The sequence below is a fragment of the Dermacentor albipictus genome, chromosome 9 (genome assembly GCF_038994185.2).
Source record: "Dermacentor albipictus isolate Rhodes 1998 colony chromosome 9, USDA_Dalb.pri_finalv2, whole genome shotgun sequence".
Classification (NCBI taxonomy): Eukaryota; Metazoa; Arthropoda; class Arachnida; order Ixodida; family Ixodidae; genus Dermacentor; species Dermacentor albipictus.
In genome coordinates, this window is record NC_091829.1 from 65,479,616 (window position 1) to 65,500,029 (window position 20,414).

Sequence of the window (20,414 nt, forward strand, 5' to 3'; positions counted from 1 at the left end):
GTCACACCCGAATGGACTGCCGAGCTATAGCATTATCTGAATAGGTTCACCAGCACCTTTAATTGCACTGCTTCCGGGATCGGCCCGCTTCATTTTGCCCCGAAATAAACGACAAAAGCCTGTGAGCGCTCTCTATGCTATCGCTAGGAGTGTGTGAACAGCAGTTTTTTTGAGACTGAGACCAACACGAATGGAATAGTGCCGAAAACGAATTGACTAGAGTATCGAATTCGTTTCGAAGACTTACAGAATGATGAACTGTTGTTCTTGCAATTAATGCGGAACTATTTTCACATGGTAGTATTCATAACGTTAGAAATCTTTTTTGTCTTAACGCTGCACATAATGAAGCGCTGTTTACGAAAAGCCCAAACGGAGCACGAATAAATAGGCAGTCCGTTCGCCCACACAGGATTCTTCTAAGTGTGCGAATGATCGCTGAATACCCGGTAATGTATCGCTTCTTTAAGGACGTAGCATGCCCCTCTACGTAAGTTCTCTTGGTTTACGCCTACACTATGTCTGCGGTTATAAGATTTGTTGCGCCAATGCTCCAATTTTACGTTTGATTGTACACAGTTGACATTTAGAAATATTCGAAAAAATATTCGTATTTGCGGATGCTTACTACCTGCTTCAAAGACTGAATCGAGTAGGACACCATCCAATTCGTTATTTGGAAGTTTCACATATTCGCACAACCCTAGCTATCGCGTTCGACACGGTCGCCTGAGAGAGTGATTGTCCCACGTAGATGCTAAAATGTTGTACGTGTTGTTACTTCGAGTTCTAATTGCGAAGCAGTGACCAGTATTTCAGGCATGCAAGCTTTCCATTATCTTGCTACGTAACCTCCTCGTTATAACAAATTCATCGGGAAAACGACTTGGTTGTAAGCGGTATTTCGTTGCAAGTGGAGGAGCCTTGAAAGTCATAGTAATGCGGGATGCGCACTACACAACAACGCGGGACCTCGTAGTACGCACGCCGAGACAGAGCCGAACTCGATATAGCGGTGACAAGACAGTTGAGAAACTCTACTGACAGCTGTGGGCAAGTGCCTCGTGTGTCGGTTGCGATCCCGAGTCAACCGCAAGTCTCAAGGAGTTGCCGCCAAGTGGTGGAGTGACGTTCGCAGCATCAGTTGTCTGCTCAGAACGAAGGATTAAAACGAAGGAATCCAACAATCACACCGCGGACTCTGCAGCGAGTGCTGCCATGTGTACCTCACGCTTCGTGCCTTGTACTAATCGAAGTCTGGTGCCACTGCATTTCGAATACTTCGATGTCAAATGCATGCATTTCGGCCGGGACTACAAAAAAATTGTATAATGCGATATATCGGATAAAACGATTTCGTTATACTAAAGAGTCAGTGTATGTATGTATGTATGTATGTATGTATGTATGTATGTATGTATGTATGTATGTATGTATGTATGTATAATCAAATTCGCTTCTGCTTTGCACTTGTGCGTGCTCGACTATTAGCGCCATTAGTCAAGGTTTCCAACGAAGACGATACGTTAGCAGCCTTGTCTCTTGCGCATGGTTTCATCACGAGAGCCACGTCTACATTTTCTGCAAACTGCGCTCGTACGCGGTGTTCGCGAGAACGACTACGCCTCCACTCCTTTGCCAAACTGCATCGCGGAAAAGCTATAGCTTCAAAGTTATAAAAAAAACGGCCGTGGCTTAGCTTGGTTAAGCCTGGTGATTGCGAAGCAATAGCGTGTTATTCTCGGATCAGCTGGTCCGACTCTCTGACAGCTCTGACCATAGCGTCCCTGGTGAGAGGAGCGGGAGTTAGGCCGCCGTTGGTGGCTACCGCCTCGCCTAGCGACGGCGTGAGATGGGGCCCCGTTTTTACACAGCTGGTGTGACGTCACTAGGTCACGTGGTGTGACGTCACGCAGCGAGGTCACGCTAAAGGTCAATGGTGCCTACCACCGCCTCGCCACGGAACGGGCTGAAGTGCGACCTAAAGTAGCATTGCTTCGCAATAAAAGTTATTTTTTATTCATGAAGGGCCTGCTGGGATTTATCGCTCACGGCCAACGCCGCCGACACCGACGCCGACGCCGACGACAACGGCTTTTCTGCGACACGAGCTCCTTAACGCTATCGCGTTAAAAATGGCGTTGGTTCCGACCGCGCACTCACTCCAGTCCGGTCCCAACGCCTTGCAGACCCTGACGACCAGGTCGGCGAAGAACGGCTGGTCCGGCGCGAAGGCGAGCGAGCCGCGGGTCCAGGACTCGTTGCGGCGGCCCCAGAAGTCGGTCGGCTTGGCGGTGTCGAAGAACCGGTCCCTGTGGGGCCTCGCCCGGTACGGCGCCACGGAGTCGTCCCACACCGAGCTCATCAGCAGCAGCATGCCGGCCAGCTCCAGCAGGGTGACCACGTAGTGGCGGCGGACGCGCGACAGCCACACGTGGCGCCACAGCACCAGCCACACCTGGCTGCAGCAACTCGCCCAGCCGCACCCGCAGTCCAGGAACGACAGGTAGCCCATCGCCTCTTTCTCGCAAGTTCAGCCGCTGGAGGTCTGGAGTACGCCGACGAGTCTTCCTGGACGCGCGCGGTGGCAGGTGGACTTCTTTAAACGTCCGCTTCGAACTAAACGATGACGAACACAAACTTCGATCTGAGAACAGAGAGAAACGCTCGCCACTCTTTTTTTTTTTGCGGGAGCCTAAACTGTTCGTCCCAGGTCCGATTCCATTTTCGCGAAAGCTGGTACTTCCGCGATGGAGGTTGCATTTGAGCAGCTCGGGCACAAGCAGGGTAGTCACGCTAAGCACCGTGGGAAGGCATTCGTGTGACTGATCATCGCTGTCGGCCGCCCTGGGCCACGTAGTTTCATTTAAGTTTTTGGTCACCCCATCCATGAGGTAATGGCGGCGCGGCGGTGTCCGAGGCGACAAGTGGCAAGAAGAATCGAAAACGGAATGCATAGTTACAAAATACGACGCTGCGTTGGCTCTCTCTCATATAAAAGCGCGACACCGAGCCCACACTCGTCGCAGTGGTGAACGCTCGCGAAGTACCACCTGGACACGAGCTGAAGTCGTTTAGCATTTATTCTAATTAGGGAAGAGGTCAACGCTTAGCGCGATCTTTTTTTTTTTGAGGCACGGATTATAGCACGAATGCCGATCTTACCAGATGACGTCGTCGGAGTGAAGGCACGCGAGGCTTCCATGACAGTTTTCGCGTGACGTCATGGATGCAGCTCCTCAAAGAGCTAGCACCTGAACATGGCGGCTAAGATTACTGTGGTATCCGTAACTTCTGGTTTCGGTTTTGGGTTTTTTACATCAGGGCGCCACTCAGCGCCAAACGCTACCGAGGGCTGACGAACTGTTGCATCGACTCGCTGGTGCTACTGTCTTAAGTAAGTTGGACTTGCAGTCCGCGTATCACCAGGTTTTATTATCCGAGAAAAGCCGTGAGCTTACTACTTTTATAACTCATGATGGTCTTTTCCGCTTCAAGCGTGTGTGTTTCGGTTTGGCATCTGCGCCATCCGCTTTCCAACAGATCATGTCATCTGTTTTGAAAGACTGCCCAGGCACCTTGTGCTACCTTGACGATGTGCTTGTATGGGGTCACACTCAGCGTGACCACGACAGAAATTTGCGAACAGTCCTGTCTAGGATAAGTAATGCAGGCATGCAGCTTAACCACAAGTGCGTATTCAGTGTCCCAGAATTAACTTTCCTAGGACATAAAATTTCTGCAAACGGCATTTCGCCGATGGATAGTAAAATTCAGGCAATCGTGGAGGCACCACAGCCTAAGGACAAAAAGGCTCTACATTCATTTCCGGGCCTCACGGGATATTATGCTAAATTTATCCCGCAGTATGCCGACGTAGTGGAACCGCTAAGGAAACTCCTAAGGCAAGGACAAGCCTTTGTCTGGGATCGGGATACTGAATGCAGCTTTCAGGCTATTAAAGACGTACTTGCATCACGCCCGGTGGTACGCATGTTCCAACCGCATCTGCCTATTGTTGTGACGGTTGATGCTTCTGACGTTGGCATAGGAGCTGTCCTACAGCAAAAATGTGGAAATGAGCTCTTTACAGTAGCTTTTGCTTCTCGTACGTTATCTTCCGCAGAGCGACGGTACTCTGTAGGCGAACGGGAAGCATTGGCATGTCTGTTTGCGTGTGAACATTGGCATGTTTACTTGTGGGGTCGACAGTTCACTCTACGAACTGATCACCAAGCTCTAGTCGCATTGCTATCTTCCAAGGGTCCTGGACAGCAACCGTTAAGAATTTCAAGGTGGAATGCAAGATTGCTGTATTACAATTTCACCATTCAGTACTGTAAAGGTGACCAAAATGTCATTGCGGACGCATTGTCACGCTTACCTGTCCCTCCCGAATGTGAACCAGCACTAGATGAGGAAATAGTGTCTTTAGTTTCATCTTGTATTACAAAGGAGGAATTCCAAGCAGCCACACAGGCAGATCCAGTGTGCCAAGCATTAAATGACAAAATAGTAAAAGGATGGAGATATGCGACGGACCTTCCGCAAGAGTTACAGGCGTATGCTGCTGTACAGTCCGAATTGTCCTACATGGATAATCTGCTTCTCCGAAGTGAACGTATCGTTCCTCCTGCTTCCTTGCGTCAGACACTCCTGTCTATTGCTCATGAAGGTCACTTGGGCATTACTAAAACCAAGCTCAGATTGAGAGGCATCTACTGGTGGCCTCACATGGATAGGCAAGTTGAGGAACTTGTGGGAAACTGCTTTGTGTGCCAACAAGCAGATAAATCTGCCAAACCATCTTTTGCGCCATTACAACCTGTCGAATGGCCATTAAGACCAAGGGAAAAGTTAGCCATAGATATAATAGGCCCTCTTGATCGTGCTCCACAGTATGCTCGTTTTGCTTTGGTCATGGTTGACTATCATTCCAAATGCCCGAAGTTGCTTTTATGCCTTCCGTCACATAGAAAGCCATCATGCACAGTCTCATGTCCATCTTCAGCAGGGAAGGATTTCCTGATGCTATAGTGTCCGATAATGGGCCACAGTTTGTTTCTGCACAGTTCGAAAACTTCCTGAAGGAAAGAGGCATTAAGCATTTCTTGTCCTCTCTTTACTACCCACAGGCCAATGGCCAGGTAGAAAGACTTAACCGTGTCCTTAAAGAATTCATACATATTGCTATGTTGGAACAGCGAGACCTCAGACTTGCGGTCTTAGAATACTTGGCAATTTACAGGTTTACTCCACATATGACTACCGGTGTGTCTCCAGCTATGCTGCTCCATAGTCGACAACCGCGAACTCGTCTGGACGTCGCAAACATGCCTACAATTCATCCTGAATTTGCTTCTCCAAAGTTGCGCCAGGAAGTGCTGAGTAGAGTACGTCAAAAACAGGAAAATACTAAAAAGGATGTGGATCGTCGTCGCGCAACTAAATGTCCTCAGTTTCAGCCAGGCGATCTGGTTAAGGTACGTACTTCACGGAAATCTGGTCCTAAATACTCCGGCCCGTTCAAGAATTACCGCCAAGTAGGCCGAAGTACTTTCCAGCTCGAAAATGGCAAGCGTTGGAACGCGTCTAAACTGGTGAAGTACTCGGTACGTCAGGGGGAAACAAATGAAAGGAGTCATTTCAATGATGGAACATCCTTTGACGATGGTTTTCCACCTTTTCTTCCAGTTCCTACTGGTACCCATCTTCCTGCTGCAACCCCTTCTTTGCAACCACCTGTCTCACCACCACCACCTCCGGGTTCACCCCGTGCAGAACAGTCTCCTGAACGTCCATGCGACACTCCTTCCCAAGACACTGCCCCTGAAGGCACTCGGGTCTCTGACACACCTTCTAGCCACAGTACGAGTAACACTTCTGCTGTTCCTCCTCTACAACTTGAACCAGTCCTCCGTAGGTCTACACGCCAAAGACAACCTCCGGAACGATTTAAGGATTATGTTTCCAAGTAGCTTGTTGCCTTAGGTTACTGTGTACAGAGGTTTCAACCCTCCCATGCGAATTCGGCTCTTAATGTCAAAAGTATTTCCTTTCTTGTTTGATAGCTGAATAAGACATAAGCAGTATCCTTCAAATGGGGGGGGATTTCTGGCAGCATAAACGGTGCTATACGCACGCTGTACTTACTGCTATACTGCAGATTTATCAGTGGATCCTAGTTGTAGGAACACTCTTCTTCATTTCTTAGCACACATCCTCTGGGGCTGCCCGGAAGATCCCCCGCCCGCCGACCTCGTCTCGCCACCCCCCACCGACGAACAATGGGAGGCTCTTCTCTCCAGCACCGACCGAGACATCCAAACACGGGTCCTGGCACGAGCTGAAGACTCCATCGTGAAGCACAACCTGGAAGCCTACGTAGCTTAGCCTCCCTTATCCCTTACCCCTTCTAATAATAAAGTTGACACTCACTCACTCCCCACAGAAGGGATACCATACATTTCTTGTATGTTACGTTTCTTGCAGCATACATGTATGCATTTTCACTACGGTAGTAGCCGCCATACTAATTTGTCCTTTATGCCAAAAAGAAAAAAAAAACGTTTTTCGTTAGCATTCTTAAGGGGGGGGGGGGGGGACTATGGAGTGTTAAGTGCTTTTGCGCACAATGCCAATCCACGACAGCCAAAACGACTGTCTCGACTCGGGCTCAGGGCGAATGAGCCACCCATCAGTGCTGTCCCAGGGGGCACACAGATGGTTGTTAATGTACACTTATGTACTTTGTGAATTTTCTGTGTTATCTGTGTGTGCAAGTATTCATGTACGTTTTTTTTTTTAATGGGGAAGCCAGAGATCATTTTCTATTGTGTAAAGATGTATCACTAATCATGTGTGTACTTATTTTTGCTGCGAGGAGAGCGAGTGGATCAGTCAGTCAGTCAAGAACTTTATTGAAGTCCTGAGGAGTTTCAATTCGTTGGAGATCCCACGCGGGGAACTCCTCCGGCAGAAACCGTAGGCGACACCCAAGTCGGGACGGGAACGTGGTGACGCTCCGCCAGTTCTTGCCCTTATGAAAATGGATTTAGAGTTCCTTTAGAACTCCTAATGAGTTCCTATGGAGTCAAAAGGGACTCTATAGGAACTCGCGATCTATAGAGTCGTCTGCATAGAATCTCTATAAGAAGTCTATAGAAACCTTTCTATAGAAACAACTCATTTCACACACAATAGATGTTCTATAGAGGGTGTATTGACGTCCTATGTACTGAATTCTATAAAGTAATTTTTATAGAATGTCTTTAAAACTTCTAACGCGACCTGTCTATAGAACGGCTCTCCATTCGTTCTCTATAAATGTTCTATAGAGATTGTATTGATATCATATGTACTAAATTCTATAAAATAATGTCTATAGAAAGTTTTTAACACTTCTAATGCGGCTTGTCTATAGACTGACTCTCCATTCACGCTCTATAAGCAGTCTATAGAGGGTTTATTGTCATCATATGTACAATATTCTATAAAATAATGTCTATAGAAAGTTTTTAACACTTCTAATGCGACTTGTCTATAGACTGACTCTCCATTCACCCTCCATAAATGTTCTATAGAGGTCGTATTGACATTTTATGTACCAAATTCTATAGAAAAAAATTTATAGAACGTTTTCGGAAACGTTCTATAGAGGTCGTATTAACATCTTATGTGCCAAATCCTACAGAAAAATGTTAATAGAACCTTTTCAGAACTTCTAATGCGGCCTGTCTATAGAATGGCTCTACATCCTCCATAAAAGTTCTATAGAGGTCGTGTTGACATCTTATGTACCAAATTCTATAGAAAAATTTATAGAACGTTTTCAGAACTTCTAATGCGGCCTGTCTCTAGACTGGCTCTCCATTCCCGTTCTAAAAGTGTGCCATCATATGGCATACGTACTGAGTTCTGTAAAGGAACGTTTATAGGAAATTAAACAAGCTAAAGTGCGTCCTGTCTAAGAACGGCTCTATATTTTCACTCTATAAACAGTACCCAGTATCCAGTGCATCGCCGGATTATGGGTCCAGTGCCGCGCGCTGGATGCATGGGGCGCTGGGCAAGCGCGGCGTACTGGGAGGCGCTGGTTACTGGTGCGAAAAACAGCTCTAGCGCGTTAAATACGTGGTGCCTGGACACCGTATGTATTTTTTTTTAATACAGAAAGCAACAGATAGCGTTTTAGTACAATATAAATCGAAAAAATGAACATGTAAAAACAGAAGTGCTCTGACCAGGATTCGATCGTCGTACCTGCAGGTCCCCAGCCCGGCTCATTACCGCTACGCCGCGTCAGCATAGGGACATGGGCGGATAATTTAGCTTATCAAAATCGAGAAGCAGTTTTAGTTTCACAGAGAGAAGTCTTGCACAGACGTGGTAGATGCGCTATCGGCCAGCAACTAAAACTCACGCCTGTACCTCAAAGAAAAATTTGCTCTCCATATTCAATAGTGTGCTCGGAAGTGCCATAACATCGACTGCGATTGGTATTTTAGCTTCGAAAAAAAGTCCTAAATGAACCACCGACCCGGGACGCTGCATGAATGGGCTGTTACTGCCGATTTCGATAGCCGTTTATTGTTCTTCACGCGAGGGGTATGCAATGTTTTCTTAGTTCAGTGATGCCTTTCAGTCTACACGTCTGTCTAGCCATATATATTCGTCAGAGAAACGCAGGCTAGTGCTGGGAGCCTTCGGCGACAGCACATATACCTGCGTTTATGATGCGTCACATCGGCGCTCCTCACTTCTTGTGCTGGCACTGTAGACATGAAAAAATTGTTTATTTAAAAGCACCGATGCGAAATCTGAAATATAAAGTAATTTACCCTTTTTAGACTTCTTGATTCTTGAGGTTAGACGCGCCGATAGCGTGCAGACGGACTCGGCGGATACGCTATGCCTAAGCTTCGATGGGGACTGATCTCGGCGCGGGTAGCTGGCGAAAGCTAAAATGTGTGTATTTGAGCCTCAGAACTCTTTTTAGTACAATAGGGAAAGTGGAAGCGCACGAATCGCCTCAGCCTTGTTATCGGTGCGATAATATCAAGCAGCGGTAGGCATGGAACTCGGGGTCCGTTCGAGCGCGTCTGAACGACTTCTGGATTTCATGTCCACTCCACAACACTGCGACAATGGCGATAACTCCCAGTCATACGTTACGTGCGAACTACTAAAAAAGCGGCGTCCTCCGTCTATGCGTGGTTTCGTTAAAGAATTTAGCTGTCCGCCCTGTCACAAGGCAAAATGCAAAAAACGAAAGTGATTTTCAGTGTCACATGTGCAGGAATAAACAAGGCAGCTCACGCACCTTTATTCCATGCTGCGACACGAAATAGTTCTATGACCCTAAGATATAGCGTAATTTAGGACAAGAGACTAGTATCAAGCCATGAAATTGTATAAAGCATTTAATATTCAGCAGCGCTCGTCCTTGCGTGCTGGAGCCTCGCGGCACAAACACAACCAGCGCCGTTTCCAATGCGAGCGTCTCTTCCAGTGTGACCCAGCTCTTATCCAGCGTTCTCACTGGTCTCGAGTGAGTCCCAGCGAGCGCCAGCGTACCCAGTGCGATCCAGTGCTTTAAAAAAAGAAAGAAAAAGAAAAAAGAAAAACGCGCTGCTGGTTTCACACTGGAAGGCACTGGAAGACGCTGGTTCTTGCAATCGGCATTTCAGAGGTTTTTTACTATCAAGTAAGAGCATCGTTAAAAAGACACTCATTGACCAAGGCAAACATCACACTAATCGAAATTAGGAAAACCAAAGAAATATAACGGTAGCGCGCATTGTGGTTTATATCGCATATGCAGGTAAATCACAAAGATGTATACCAAGAAACACTAAGCAAAACTGCGCCTTAGCAATCGCGTCATATCTATTTGCTGGCATGCAGTGACTGCAGCACTTGGGGCGGAAACAGATCGAACGCCGCCGCAAATTTCTGGCACATACCACTCAAATGCACGCTGCAGAAACGATTTTTTTTTTTCAAGGAATCTTGAACAGTCACAGACCACATGAGCGCGATCCGCGCATGATAAGCGTATCGCCACGAAAGCAAGATAGGGAACACATAAGCGTAACCTGTACCTCACGGGTAAAATTAAACATCATCGTATATACGTTGCTGTGCGACAGACACAAGCGCACGGAAACATCACACACTGCACACGTGTACCTCCGAGGTTGTGTCGACAATTTCTGGGCTACATTTAAACGACAGCAGGAAGCTACTTCAATGAGAAACGAAGTGAGGGCACAGACACTGCAGGTAACGGCTGCGCATAAAGTCAGTTAGGGTTTTAAGGCCAGTGACCGAGGTTGAAATCGTTAAAATCACACCGCAGCGATAGCTTACACAGGGTAAATTGTCGAGATCTTGAAGGCCATGCTTTTTGCTGACTACATGTGGCATAAGCGATTCAAAAGCAAGAATACTGCATGTAATTTATTTCTGCCCTAAACTATAGCACACAATATGAGCATGTCAATGTTTCTTCTTGTCTAGCAACATATGTATGTAGTTCGGCTCAAAGGCCGGCTCAAAACGGCACAAAACCTGCTGTAGTGGGTATTATTGTAGGAATCACGGAGGCCACAGCAGCCGCACTATTATACAGACGGCGCTGGCGGCGCCGGTATTTTCGTATTCAACGCGACAGGTAGAATACGAAGCTACGGCGTGTTGTCATTGCTCCGTCTTCAACGGTTGTCGTGCGAGCTGCGTCGATGTGTTTGTTTGACCGTGTGTTATTAGGTTTGCTGTAATGAAATGAGACGTAGTTCGCGAGCACGAAAGTGCCAGAAGATGGCTTGAGTCTTGCTGTAAGCACGCCGTATGCGTGGCGCGCCAGCTAAATGTGGACCAACGATTTTCATGCCATGGAGTGCGTCCCCTTTGTCTCCGCTTGTGTTCGTGGAAAGTTCGGTGGACGGCGCAGAGAAGTAACGCGTATTATTAGCGCGCCTCAGCTCGTCCACTACCCAGTGGCTTGTTTGCTGCAAGTAACATCGCAGACGCATCACTGGAAACTTGGAGAGTGCCTTTCGACCTCGTCGTACTGTTGAAACGGTAAGCAATCGTGCTCGCCAACTACACGTGCGTTCATCCGTGTTGTGTGTGCTTCCCGTGTGTGTATAGAGTGCCTTGCGAACGTAGTAAGTGGAACACCCACGACAACAGTGAACCCTGTGCTGATACTTGCTACGCGCTGGTTGGAAGAATTGTGTACGCAACTCTATTGCCACAGTGCGGAATTGATAATCCTGATAAGCGTTTGCTTCCCCTGAGAAAAGTTTCGGAAATCGTGTTCACCTTGTGCAGTTGTGCGTGAGCTCCCGCCCGTCTGCTAAAGTTGCATAGTAACGACCCGTCTACCTCTTCATCGATTCATTCTTCAATGACGTTTCCTCACTTATAAATGCTTCGACGTTGTGCACAATCTCTGCTTACGAGGTTTTTGGCTAACGAACAGTTCTAAGAAAAAAATGTAAGCCAATCACAGCTTGCTACTAGTACAGCTTTATTTCCAAGGCAAGATGTGTTGACATAACTGACTTAACTAAGCATGACAGGGGAACGTTGCCTATACTAAGTAATGGAAAAAAAAACATTAAGTTTAGATTGTAATCTGCTGCTGCGGTGCGTCCAAAACTTTATTTGATGTAGAGGTCCGCATTGTCATGACATTCGATGATTTCGAGCATTTGCTCTCTTTCCACATTAGTGCAGACATTGTTTTCGTGACTCTTTTAGGTGCTGATTGCATGTTTTCACGATATCACAGCTTTATTGTGCCACTGTTTTAAGCTAACATAGAATTGATTTTGTAGTGGCGAGGCCGTGACCCACAACATTAACTACAAGATCGAGGAGCCCCAAGAAATGCCGACCCTGTGGATATATGGCTGCAGCAGCATGGCGTGTGATCTGGATCGTCATGACAGGTGTGTATGAAATGTACGTGTTCCAAAAAGGGGGCTTGGTGTCATTCATGGTGAAGTTTGTCGACACATTACTTAATGCAGCATACTAAAGAGACTAAATATTTATGCAACCTTATTGAACTTGCTACCTATTAGTGTGCATAGCCATTATGCCCACATGATTGTGTTCTGTATAAAACTATACCCAACCATTCCTGATGTTTAGTATTTCTTTTGCGTAAGTTGCTTACCTGCAAGTTACATATATTTTTTTCTTTGTACATAGTGTATTTATGACTTTTTATTGGGGTTTTATTCTTTGAAAACTATTTCCTATGCTGTACCCCTATTTGCATATTTTTTTTCTGTTTGTGCTAGAATCTCGTGCAGTTTTCTGTGCATGTAGGAATTCGAAGGGTAGTGGACTAAATATGTCACAGGTCTAAGCACGTAGTGTGCACATCTTTGTTTATCATTGATATCTTTACAGTTACTTCTCTGTTCCCATAGTAACAGCCACTGCAAAATACACATTTGGTGAGCTTTAATTTCTTGAAAATTAATATGAAGGTCAGTATTTACTAAGCTGCATTTACTTCTGTAGTACATAGGCACAGACTGATATGGATACCTTGTTGACCTACACAGGATGCCTTTTTTGTTTGTTGCATTAAATATGGGGGCTCACCCACATCTCTTACTATATATGTGGTATGCCTCATCGATTTCACTTGTCAGTTTTTACGGTGGATGAAAACAGATGAACGATTGTAATCCAACATGAAGCCCCGTTGTGGAAATGTACGGCCAAGTTGGATGACCATACTGGATCTCTTATACACATGAGAAGATACCGGCCAGTTTGCCGTATGTACGCTTGACCACATGTGAAAGGGATACAGTGCACTCACTGCCTGTGACACACGACAAATTTGGTGGTATCGTTCACCGAGCAAGCCTCCCTTGCCTGCTTGCCTTTCTCAATTCTCTTGCACACTGCTGTGCATATGGCACCCTGACAAGAAAGGCTTGCTTAGATACCACTAAATTTGTCTTGTCTGTCAGGGGTAGTGTAGTCTATTCTTGTGATCATGTGTATATTTGGTCAAATGTACATGCAACAGATTGGCCGGTGCCTCAACACGTACCTAAGACGGCACCATAATTCACTCCCCGGATCAGTATGTTCGTCCCACTTGACCATGCACCGATGGGACTGGGGCTGCGCACCTGATTTAGACTGTTCATCTGTTTTGTTCAGCTGCGGCAACCAATTGGCCAACAACATCGCTGAGGAATGCCACATAAAAAGACTGGGTCACAATCTGTTTACTGAATTGTCCGCAACCTTCGTAGTAACAAATTTGTTTGTTGCAACTAGTTTTAGGCACGTTATTTCTTGTTAAATTTTCTGCTTGACCTATAGAGCAGTTATGCAATCAGTTTTCAAAGTTACTTGATTAGTATAATTTTTGTTTTCTGTTTTTCACATGCCAGTTGCAAGAAGGACCCTTTTTAATTAAAACTGAATTAACATTTCAATTGCAATTGGGCAGTCTTATCATTGCATTTAGGATACATATCAGTGTACATACCCGTACTAGATTAGAAACTAATTGTTTGAATAACTCAAAAAGCACGAATATACTGTGTCCATTGTATCTGACAGTGACACCGCGACTGTGTTCCAAATACCACAAATTGGCAGTTATCCATCATAGTTTGCGAAAACAACTTAAAACATTATTGTTCCCCATACAATGCATACTTAGATGCCCAAGCTCCATGTGAGAAATTTATTATTCGCATATTAAGCATAGTACATACCAACTATGGCTAATAGCGGATGGAATATTAATTTTGTCTACCGCTCAGCAATAGAAGCCAGTAGGTCATTCCCTTTTCAAAAAAAAATTTTTCTATGCATAGTGTGACATCTGTATAGGACTCTTAGCTCATGGGTGTTCCTGCTTGCTTATGTTATAAATGGGAATGCGTTGTCATTGCAAGATGAGATTAATGTGTGACTAGGCTGTTGTCGTTCGGAGATGCTTTTTGTCATCAGCAATGATATTCTACTGCCAGGCACATTGGCCCAGTGCTGATGTCACCGAATCTTGGGAAAGTAAAAATATTCTCAAAAGTGATTCTCAAAAGAACTGCCACTGTTTGGCAGAGTGGTGGGGAGGTGGGGCGTTCTGCCACCTTTCTGTTATAATTTTTTTCTGAAATACTGAAATGAAACTTAGCATAGTGCTACAACTATATAGATATTTGTGGCATGTTTGTGCCTGCTAATACATTATGACTGAATGTTCATTACACCTTTTGAAAATTAATTTCAATTTTATTTTCCAGGCTCCACCGTCGCCGTTACTAGACGGACCAAATGAGGCCAAAAACTAGCCTTTCCTCGCTCCATTCCTGGGAAGTGAAATAGCAGGTGGTCATGTAAGAATGAACTTGCAACCATGTGGGCAGTAGCCAAAGCTCCCTACAGTTCATGCTGGTGGTGGAATGCTAAGACAAACCGCAATATTTGTTTGTTTACTTATTCACTTAATATTTATTTATTCATATCTCATGAATACTGTGCAGTTTTTTTAGCAAGGAGTCGGGTAAAATAAAGAAATATTGTTGCATCAAAGTAAACGTTATTTGAAAAAGCATAATTCACGTAGCACGAATTCATGGAAACTGTAAATTTTGAAGAAACAGAGCAGTAAGGTTAACAAATCTTATATAACAAAAAATGAGATCACATTTCTGTTGGACCTAATACCATAATTTAATCTGTCAAATTAGAGATACCATATGCTGCTCTAATATACAATCACTAATTTATGAGTAGATGCGCGAAACTCTCAAACGTTGCAACAATTTCATGCTAGCTGTAAATTCATATATACAGTTTGTTGACTTTAGACATAGCAGATGGAGTCTGCAGAACTATGATATCTCTTTCTGGCACAGAGACGGGCATTAGTAAGCTTTGTGGTGTTATTTTTCTTAAACCTGCCAAATAGTCCTTCCTGCAACAGGTAGAATTCTCAAATGCCACAAACTTAATTCAAATTAGTGCTGTGGTTGTCCCAAAAGTATTTCTGTATTTTGGATGTATTTGAGTAGGAAAATTTACAGAATTAACGAACTTGTGCTAGCTCTTTTTTTTATTTACAGTTGCAAACTTAAGTCCTTTTCCTTCAAGTTTTGCTATTTTCAGCAAATTTTAATAAAAATTGATGGTGTTAATGTAGAAACTATAATTTAAACATTTTTAAATGTATCAAACCTCATCAAATTTGGTTGCATAGTTGCCGAGAAAAACGATTTTACTGTTCATGTGCATTACATAGGAGCTCCTGAGCTAGATCTCTTTTTTAGTCATTGCGTGTGTCGGTCTGGTTTGTATTTCTCACCCTAATTAGAATATTGGCTCTGATCTCAAAATTGTTTCCCTTACAACGAAATACAAGCTTTTAAACTTTTTACGATATATGCTGTACTGCTCTATGATAACCCCTGTTTGCCACATTTTTGCAGGGCCTACCAGTGCTAATTTTACACATAAACATAGACTAAAATGCTGTGTGGTTTCGGTATATGGTGTACTTATCTGTGAAAGCCATTATTTGCCACATTTTTGCAGCGACTGCCAGTGTTATTTTTGCTCAGACTAAAATGCTGTGTCGTTTCGTCAGGCTGACACAACATTGCAGTGCACATTCATATCAGTCTATTTTCAGGCTTTAGTATCCAAACATTTAATGTGCACTGCTGGAACAGGCACTCCTTTTGCAGTTTTAATGGTATGGTTTCTTGTCCTAGTCATGCCTGTTATTGCGAGGTGTCAACTGTAATCAAGTCTGCCACTGATTCTTTTACCTCATGTTTCGTGTGTTTGCACCACCAGCTTGACCTGAGAAGCATGTTGGCAGCTACAGTTTGTGTGTTGCAAGTTCTAGTCTGAAGTGTGTATGTCACATATATGAAGCATGTATCTAGTCTGAAGTGCAATAAACATTTCAAACTGAATACTTTGTGGTTGTAGCACCAATTATTTTGCCACTGCATTTACTGTAGTCCTTATTGCCTACAGTAGAACTTTGGTAAATTGCAAGTACTTTACACACATCGGCCTAGCTTTTATAGGCATTTGCTTGTAGGGACTCGAAAGCAACTCGATAGAAATATTCTATAGGAATTTGCCTTTAGCATCTCTAAAGAAACTCGATAGAAATATTCTATAGAAATTTGTCTTTAGCACATCTAAAGGAACTCGATAGAAATATTCTATAGAAATTTGCCTTTAGCATCTCTAAAGAAACTCGATAGAAATATTCTATAGAAATTTGTCTTTAGCACATCTAAAGGAACTCGATAGAAATATTCTATAGAAATTTGTCTTTAGCATCTCTAAAGCAACTCGATAGAAATATTCTATAGAAATTTGTCTTTAGCATCTCTAAAGCAACTCGATAGAAATGTTCTATAGAAATTTGTCTTTAGCATCTCTAAAGGAACTCGATAGAAATATTCTATAGAAATTTGTCTTTAGCATCTCTAAAGCAACTCGATAGAAATGTTCTATAGAAATGTGTCTTTAGAGTTCCTATAAGAATGCGGTGGCCAAATAACTTTTGAAACTCTATAGGAAAATTCTATAGGCAATCAAAATAAACACAATAAAGTTCTATAGAGAAAGTTCAAAAGACTTTCTAAAAAAACACATTAAAAATTTTTGTAAGGGTGGGCCCTCTGGACGGCCTTGAGTTGGAGTTTGAGGTCCGGGCTTTTGAGGGCTTGTTCCCGTTCGGGCTCACTTGAGAGAGGGCCCTTTGGTAACGCGGTACATTGCCATAGCATGTGCGAGAGTGAGCAATAAAGTTCTGGGCAGTCTGGGCAATTTGCCGGGATTTCTGAGTTATAGTGACTTAGTAGGCCTCGTGACGGATACGAGTCCGTTTGTAGCATTCGAAACGCGGCCGCCTGCGCGCGTTCGAGTTTGGCGTGTGGGAGCGGGAATTTGGTTCTGCCTTTCCGATAGTGGGAGGTGATCTCTTGGTAAGTGAGCAGCGGGTCATTAAACTGAATGTCCAGCCCCTCGTAGGCCGTGGCACCGTCGCGGCGGGCAAGTTCTCGCGCACGGTCGTGGGCCGTTTCATTGAGGTTAGCTTTTCGCGGGTGAATGTCTTTCCCCATGTGAGCGGGGAACCAGGAGAGGCACCGTTTGCTCTCTTTTGAGCTCGCTAGTAGTATACGCGCTGCTTCTTTAGATACGTTGCCGCATTCGTAGGCCCGAATTGCGGCACGCGAGTCCGTGAAGACATAAGTAAATGTGGGGTCTGCCATGGCGATGGCTACGGCTATTTGTTCCGCTTTAGCGCTGGTGCTCGTTTTAACCGATGCGGATGATCGTAGCGTTCCGTTGCCGTCCACGACCGCTATTGCGAAAGTGGATGTGCTGCCGTACTGGGCCGCGTCCACAAATGCGGTGGCTTCACGATACTCGTCGATGCGGTCGAGCATCGCGCGGGCGCGGGCCCGGCGCCTACCCACGTTGTGTTGTGGGTGGACGTTTCTGGGAAACGGTGAGACTTTGTATTTGTCTCTAATTTCGCTCGGTAGGGTAACCGCGTGCTCGAGATAGGGAGACGGGGAGACATTGGCGTCATTTAAGATTAGCCTACCGGCTTTGGACGAGGATAGGCGGAGTATTTGCGCCATAGTCTGAGCCTCGATCACTTCGTCGATGTTGTTGTGCATACCTAGCTGGTCAACCTTTGCTGTACTTGCTCTTTGTGGAATTCCCAAGACCTGTTTGATGCTCTTGCGCATGAGTGTGTTTAGCTTCGTCTTTTCTAGTTTCGTCCAGTTGTGGGCAGAGGCGACGTAATTAATGTGACTCATAAGGAACGCGTGGTATACGCGCAGAAGGTTATCTTTGCGGAGACCCTTCCTGCGCCCCGAGACTCTGTGGATGAGTCTGATCATGTTTTCGGTTTTGGCGGTTAAGTGCTTGATCGTGTGTCCGTGGCATCCGGTGGATTCGATTAGGAGCCCAAGAATGCGTATATGGTTGACTCGCGGAATCTGTTGTCCGTCTTTTGTGTGTAGTGCGAGCGGAAGTTCATCTAGAGGTGTTAGGTGGCGGACTCCTTGGCAAGACTTGCGATATAGTAATAGTTCCGATTTCTTTGAGGATAGTTTCATGCCTGTGTTTAGAAGGTACTCTTCCGTGGCATCAAGGGCAGACTGTAATGCCTGCTCCATGTCTTCCAGGGAGCCTCCCGGGCTCCAGATGGTAATGTCATCTGCGTATAGTACGCAGTTTACGTTTGGGATGTGTCGTAGTTTGTCTGCAAGTCCCTTCATCACTATATTAAATAGTAATGGAGAGATGACTGAGCCTTGTGGTGTTCCGACGGAGCCCAGCGTGTAGGGGTCCGACTTAAGGTGCGAGACTCGCAGTCGGGCTTCTCTGTCTTTTAGGAAGGAGCGTACGTACTCCTGAAATCTCTGGCCGAGGCCGAGGCCTGCCACAGACTCCAGTACGAAGCGGTGCGAGACGGTATCGAATGCTTTCGTGAGATCGAGGGCGAGGATGCCTCGAACGTCTCTTGTTTTAACGTCGAAGATTTGTCTCTTTAGGAGTAACATCACGTCTTGGGTGGATAGGTCATTTTTTTTTCTTTCAAGGGAGAGGTGATGTGGTAATCGTAACTTCTGATTTCGGTTTTGGGTTTTTTACATCAGGGCGCCACTCTGCGCCAAACGCTGTAAGTGCTTCCTGTAAGTTGCCTCCTCAGAAATAAAGATTCCATTCTTTGTCTGGTCCCCAACTGGAGCAGTCCGGCTCTTTTCTTGCGGCGCTGCGCGCCCCGGCCGTTTAGGCCTCATGCCGTAACCCTTCCGTCCGGCCGCCCCGCCGAAGCATACAATTACGTCACTACACCACGCTGTCACGCGTGCAACGTTGTTTCGCTTTTGGACGCAGTGACCGTTTTTTTTTTCACCGCGCCATAAATGTTATCGATTTGTCACTGGCCAAAACACACGCGTCTGTCGTGTTGCTCTTGCGTTTCTGTTTCGCGCTTCTCGTCCTGCCAGTACCTAAAGATGGCGGCCATGATGACGTCGACGCATGAAAGCCATCCATGAAAGAGGCGCCGTAGATTCTGCCAACAATACTCACAAGCTGGGCTGCGCGTTTTCCTCGCTGCATTCAAGAATTTACTCTGCAAGACGATGGATCTATAGTAACTGATATTTTTGGTCGTATCGACGTACCTCATACATAAAAAACAGAAATTGTCTTACGTCGCTATGGCCCACTCTATAGGACAACGCAAGAGAAAAACACCCACTCACCACTTCGCAGATCGGTCAACCCCGCTGCCAGCGCTGGTCAACTTGGCGGGCAGGACAGTTAGGGCTAGAAGAGACAAGACAAGGTACTCGTCGAAGACGGGGCGAAAGCAAATCGTATAAACGTTACACGTTCGATAGCTTTACAAACGCGATCTAGATCGTCGCATCGGAGCGCTACGGAATAATTTTGACCACGTGAAACCTTACGTAGCACACGCTCAAATTTCAATACACACACACACCTTATATCGTTACCTGCCTCCTCCTCTCTGCCGATTGGTCAAATAACAAAACACACCACTTGCGTGGCAGTGCGCCACATCGGCTGGGCGCGAAAACACGGAACGTAAATGAGAAAACAAACACAGCACGATGCACGGCTTTCCCGACTCGATATCCCAGCGGCTACGTCGCTGTGCGGCTGAGCTCGAGGTCGCGGTTTGGATCCCCGCCGCTGCAGCCTCATTTCGAATAGGGGGGGGGGGGGTATGCTCGGCAGCGTAACGCTACGGCCACCGACCCACCACAGGGGCGGGGGGGTCGTACGGCGAGACTGAATACCTTCCCAAATACTGCACGTAAGACGCATTCGCTGATGTCGCTACTGTAGGGTGCTGACAGGTGTCGACTAGATTAGCGATGCATCGGAAAGATGGCTCCCACTGACCTGCAAGGAGTCTCAGAGCGGTAGGAAGCCAAAAGGTGCAGAGAGACGGGTACGCCCCGTGATCTCAAACCCGTGCCTTCCAGGAAAGTGTCACGCGCCGCCGCATGATGATGATCCTCAAACACTGCACGTACACACTTGGGTAGGCAGGCCAGGAGTACGATTCGTTTTTGGTAATGACGGCATTTTGAGCCTGTCAGAGAGGCCCCCGACAGCCTCTGATTGGGGCAATTTTTAATCAAAATGCCGCCAATGCCAAATTCGATAAAGTGGCGTTATTTGACGATGTTCCGTTTAGACAACACCCCGGATTTGGTTTGGTGCCTATTGCAATGGTATGGCTCAGCCCACTACGGCGAATCGGCCATGATATAAGCCAGGAATCGGGTGGTAGCAGGGGACAATAGTGAAAAAAGAGAGAAAGACGTTTACTAATC

The 20,414-nt window shown here is 45.8% G+C and overlaps 1 protein-coding gene and 1 long non-coding RNA gene across 7 annotated transcripts in view; one reads left to right on the top strand and one right to left on the bottom strand.

The window, feature by feature from the left end:
• Positions 1-20,115, bottom strand: part of LOC135921832 (phospholipid-transporting ATPase ABCA3-like) — a 94,835-nt gene extending 74,720 nt beyond the window's left edge. For 4 of the 6 annotated variants that reach the window (XR_010570641.1, XM_065456182.1, XM_065456180.1 and 1 more), the window contains exons 1-3: positions 19,978-20,114; positions 19,311-19,374; positions 2,164-2,571 (exon numbers count right to left, since the gene is read on the bottom strand). Coding sequence is in view for 5 of the 6 variants with exons in the window: in XM_065456182.1 (XP_065312254.1) it covers positions 2,164-2,515 (352 nt within the window). In the remaining variant the exon portion in view is untranslated. Of the gene's footprint in view, positions 1-2,163; positions 2,572-19,310; positions 19,375-19,977 lie in introns of all 6 variants that reach the window. The other 2 variants (XM_070526268.1, XM_065456183.1) reach the window with 2 other exon arrangements.
• LOC135921833 (uncharacterized) lies at positions 10,710-15,976 on the top strand. The gene is made up of 3 exons (XR_010570642.2): positions 10,710-11,085; positions 11,847-11,960; positions 14,298-15,976. It is a non-coding gene; the product is annotated as an uncharacterized lncRNA (long non-coding RNA).
• Positions 20,116-20,414: the final 299 nt, after the last annotated feature.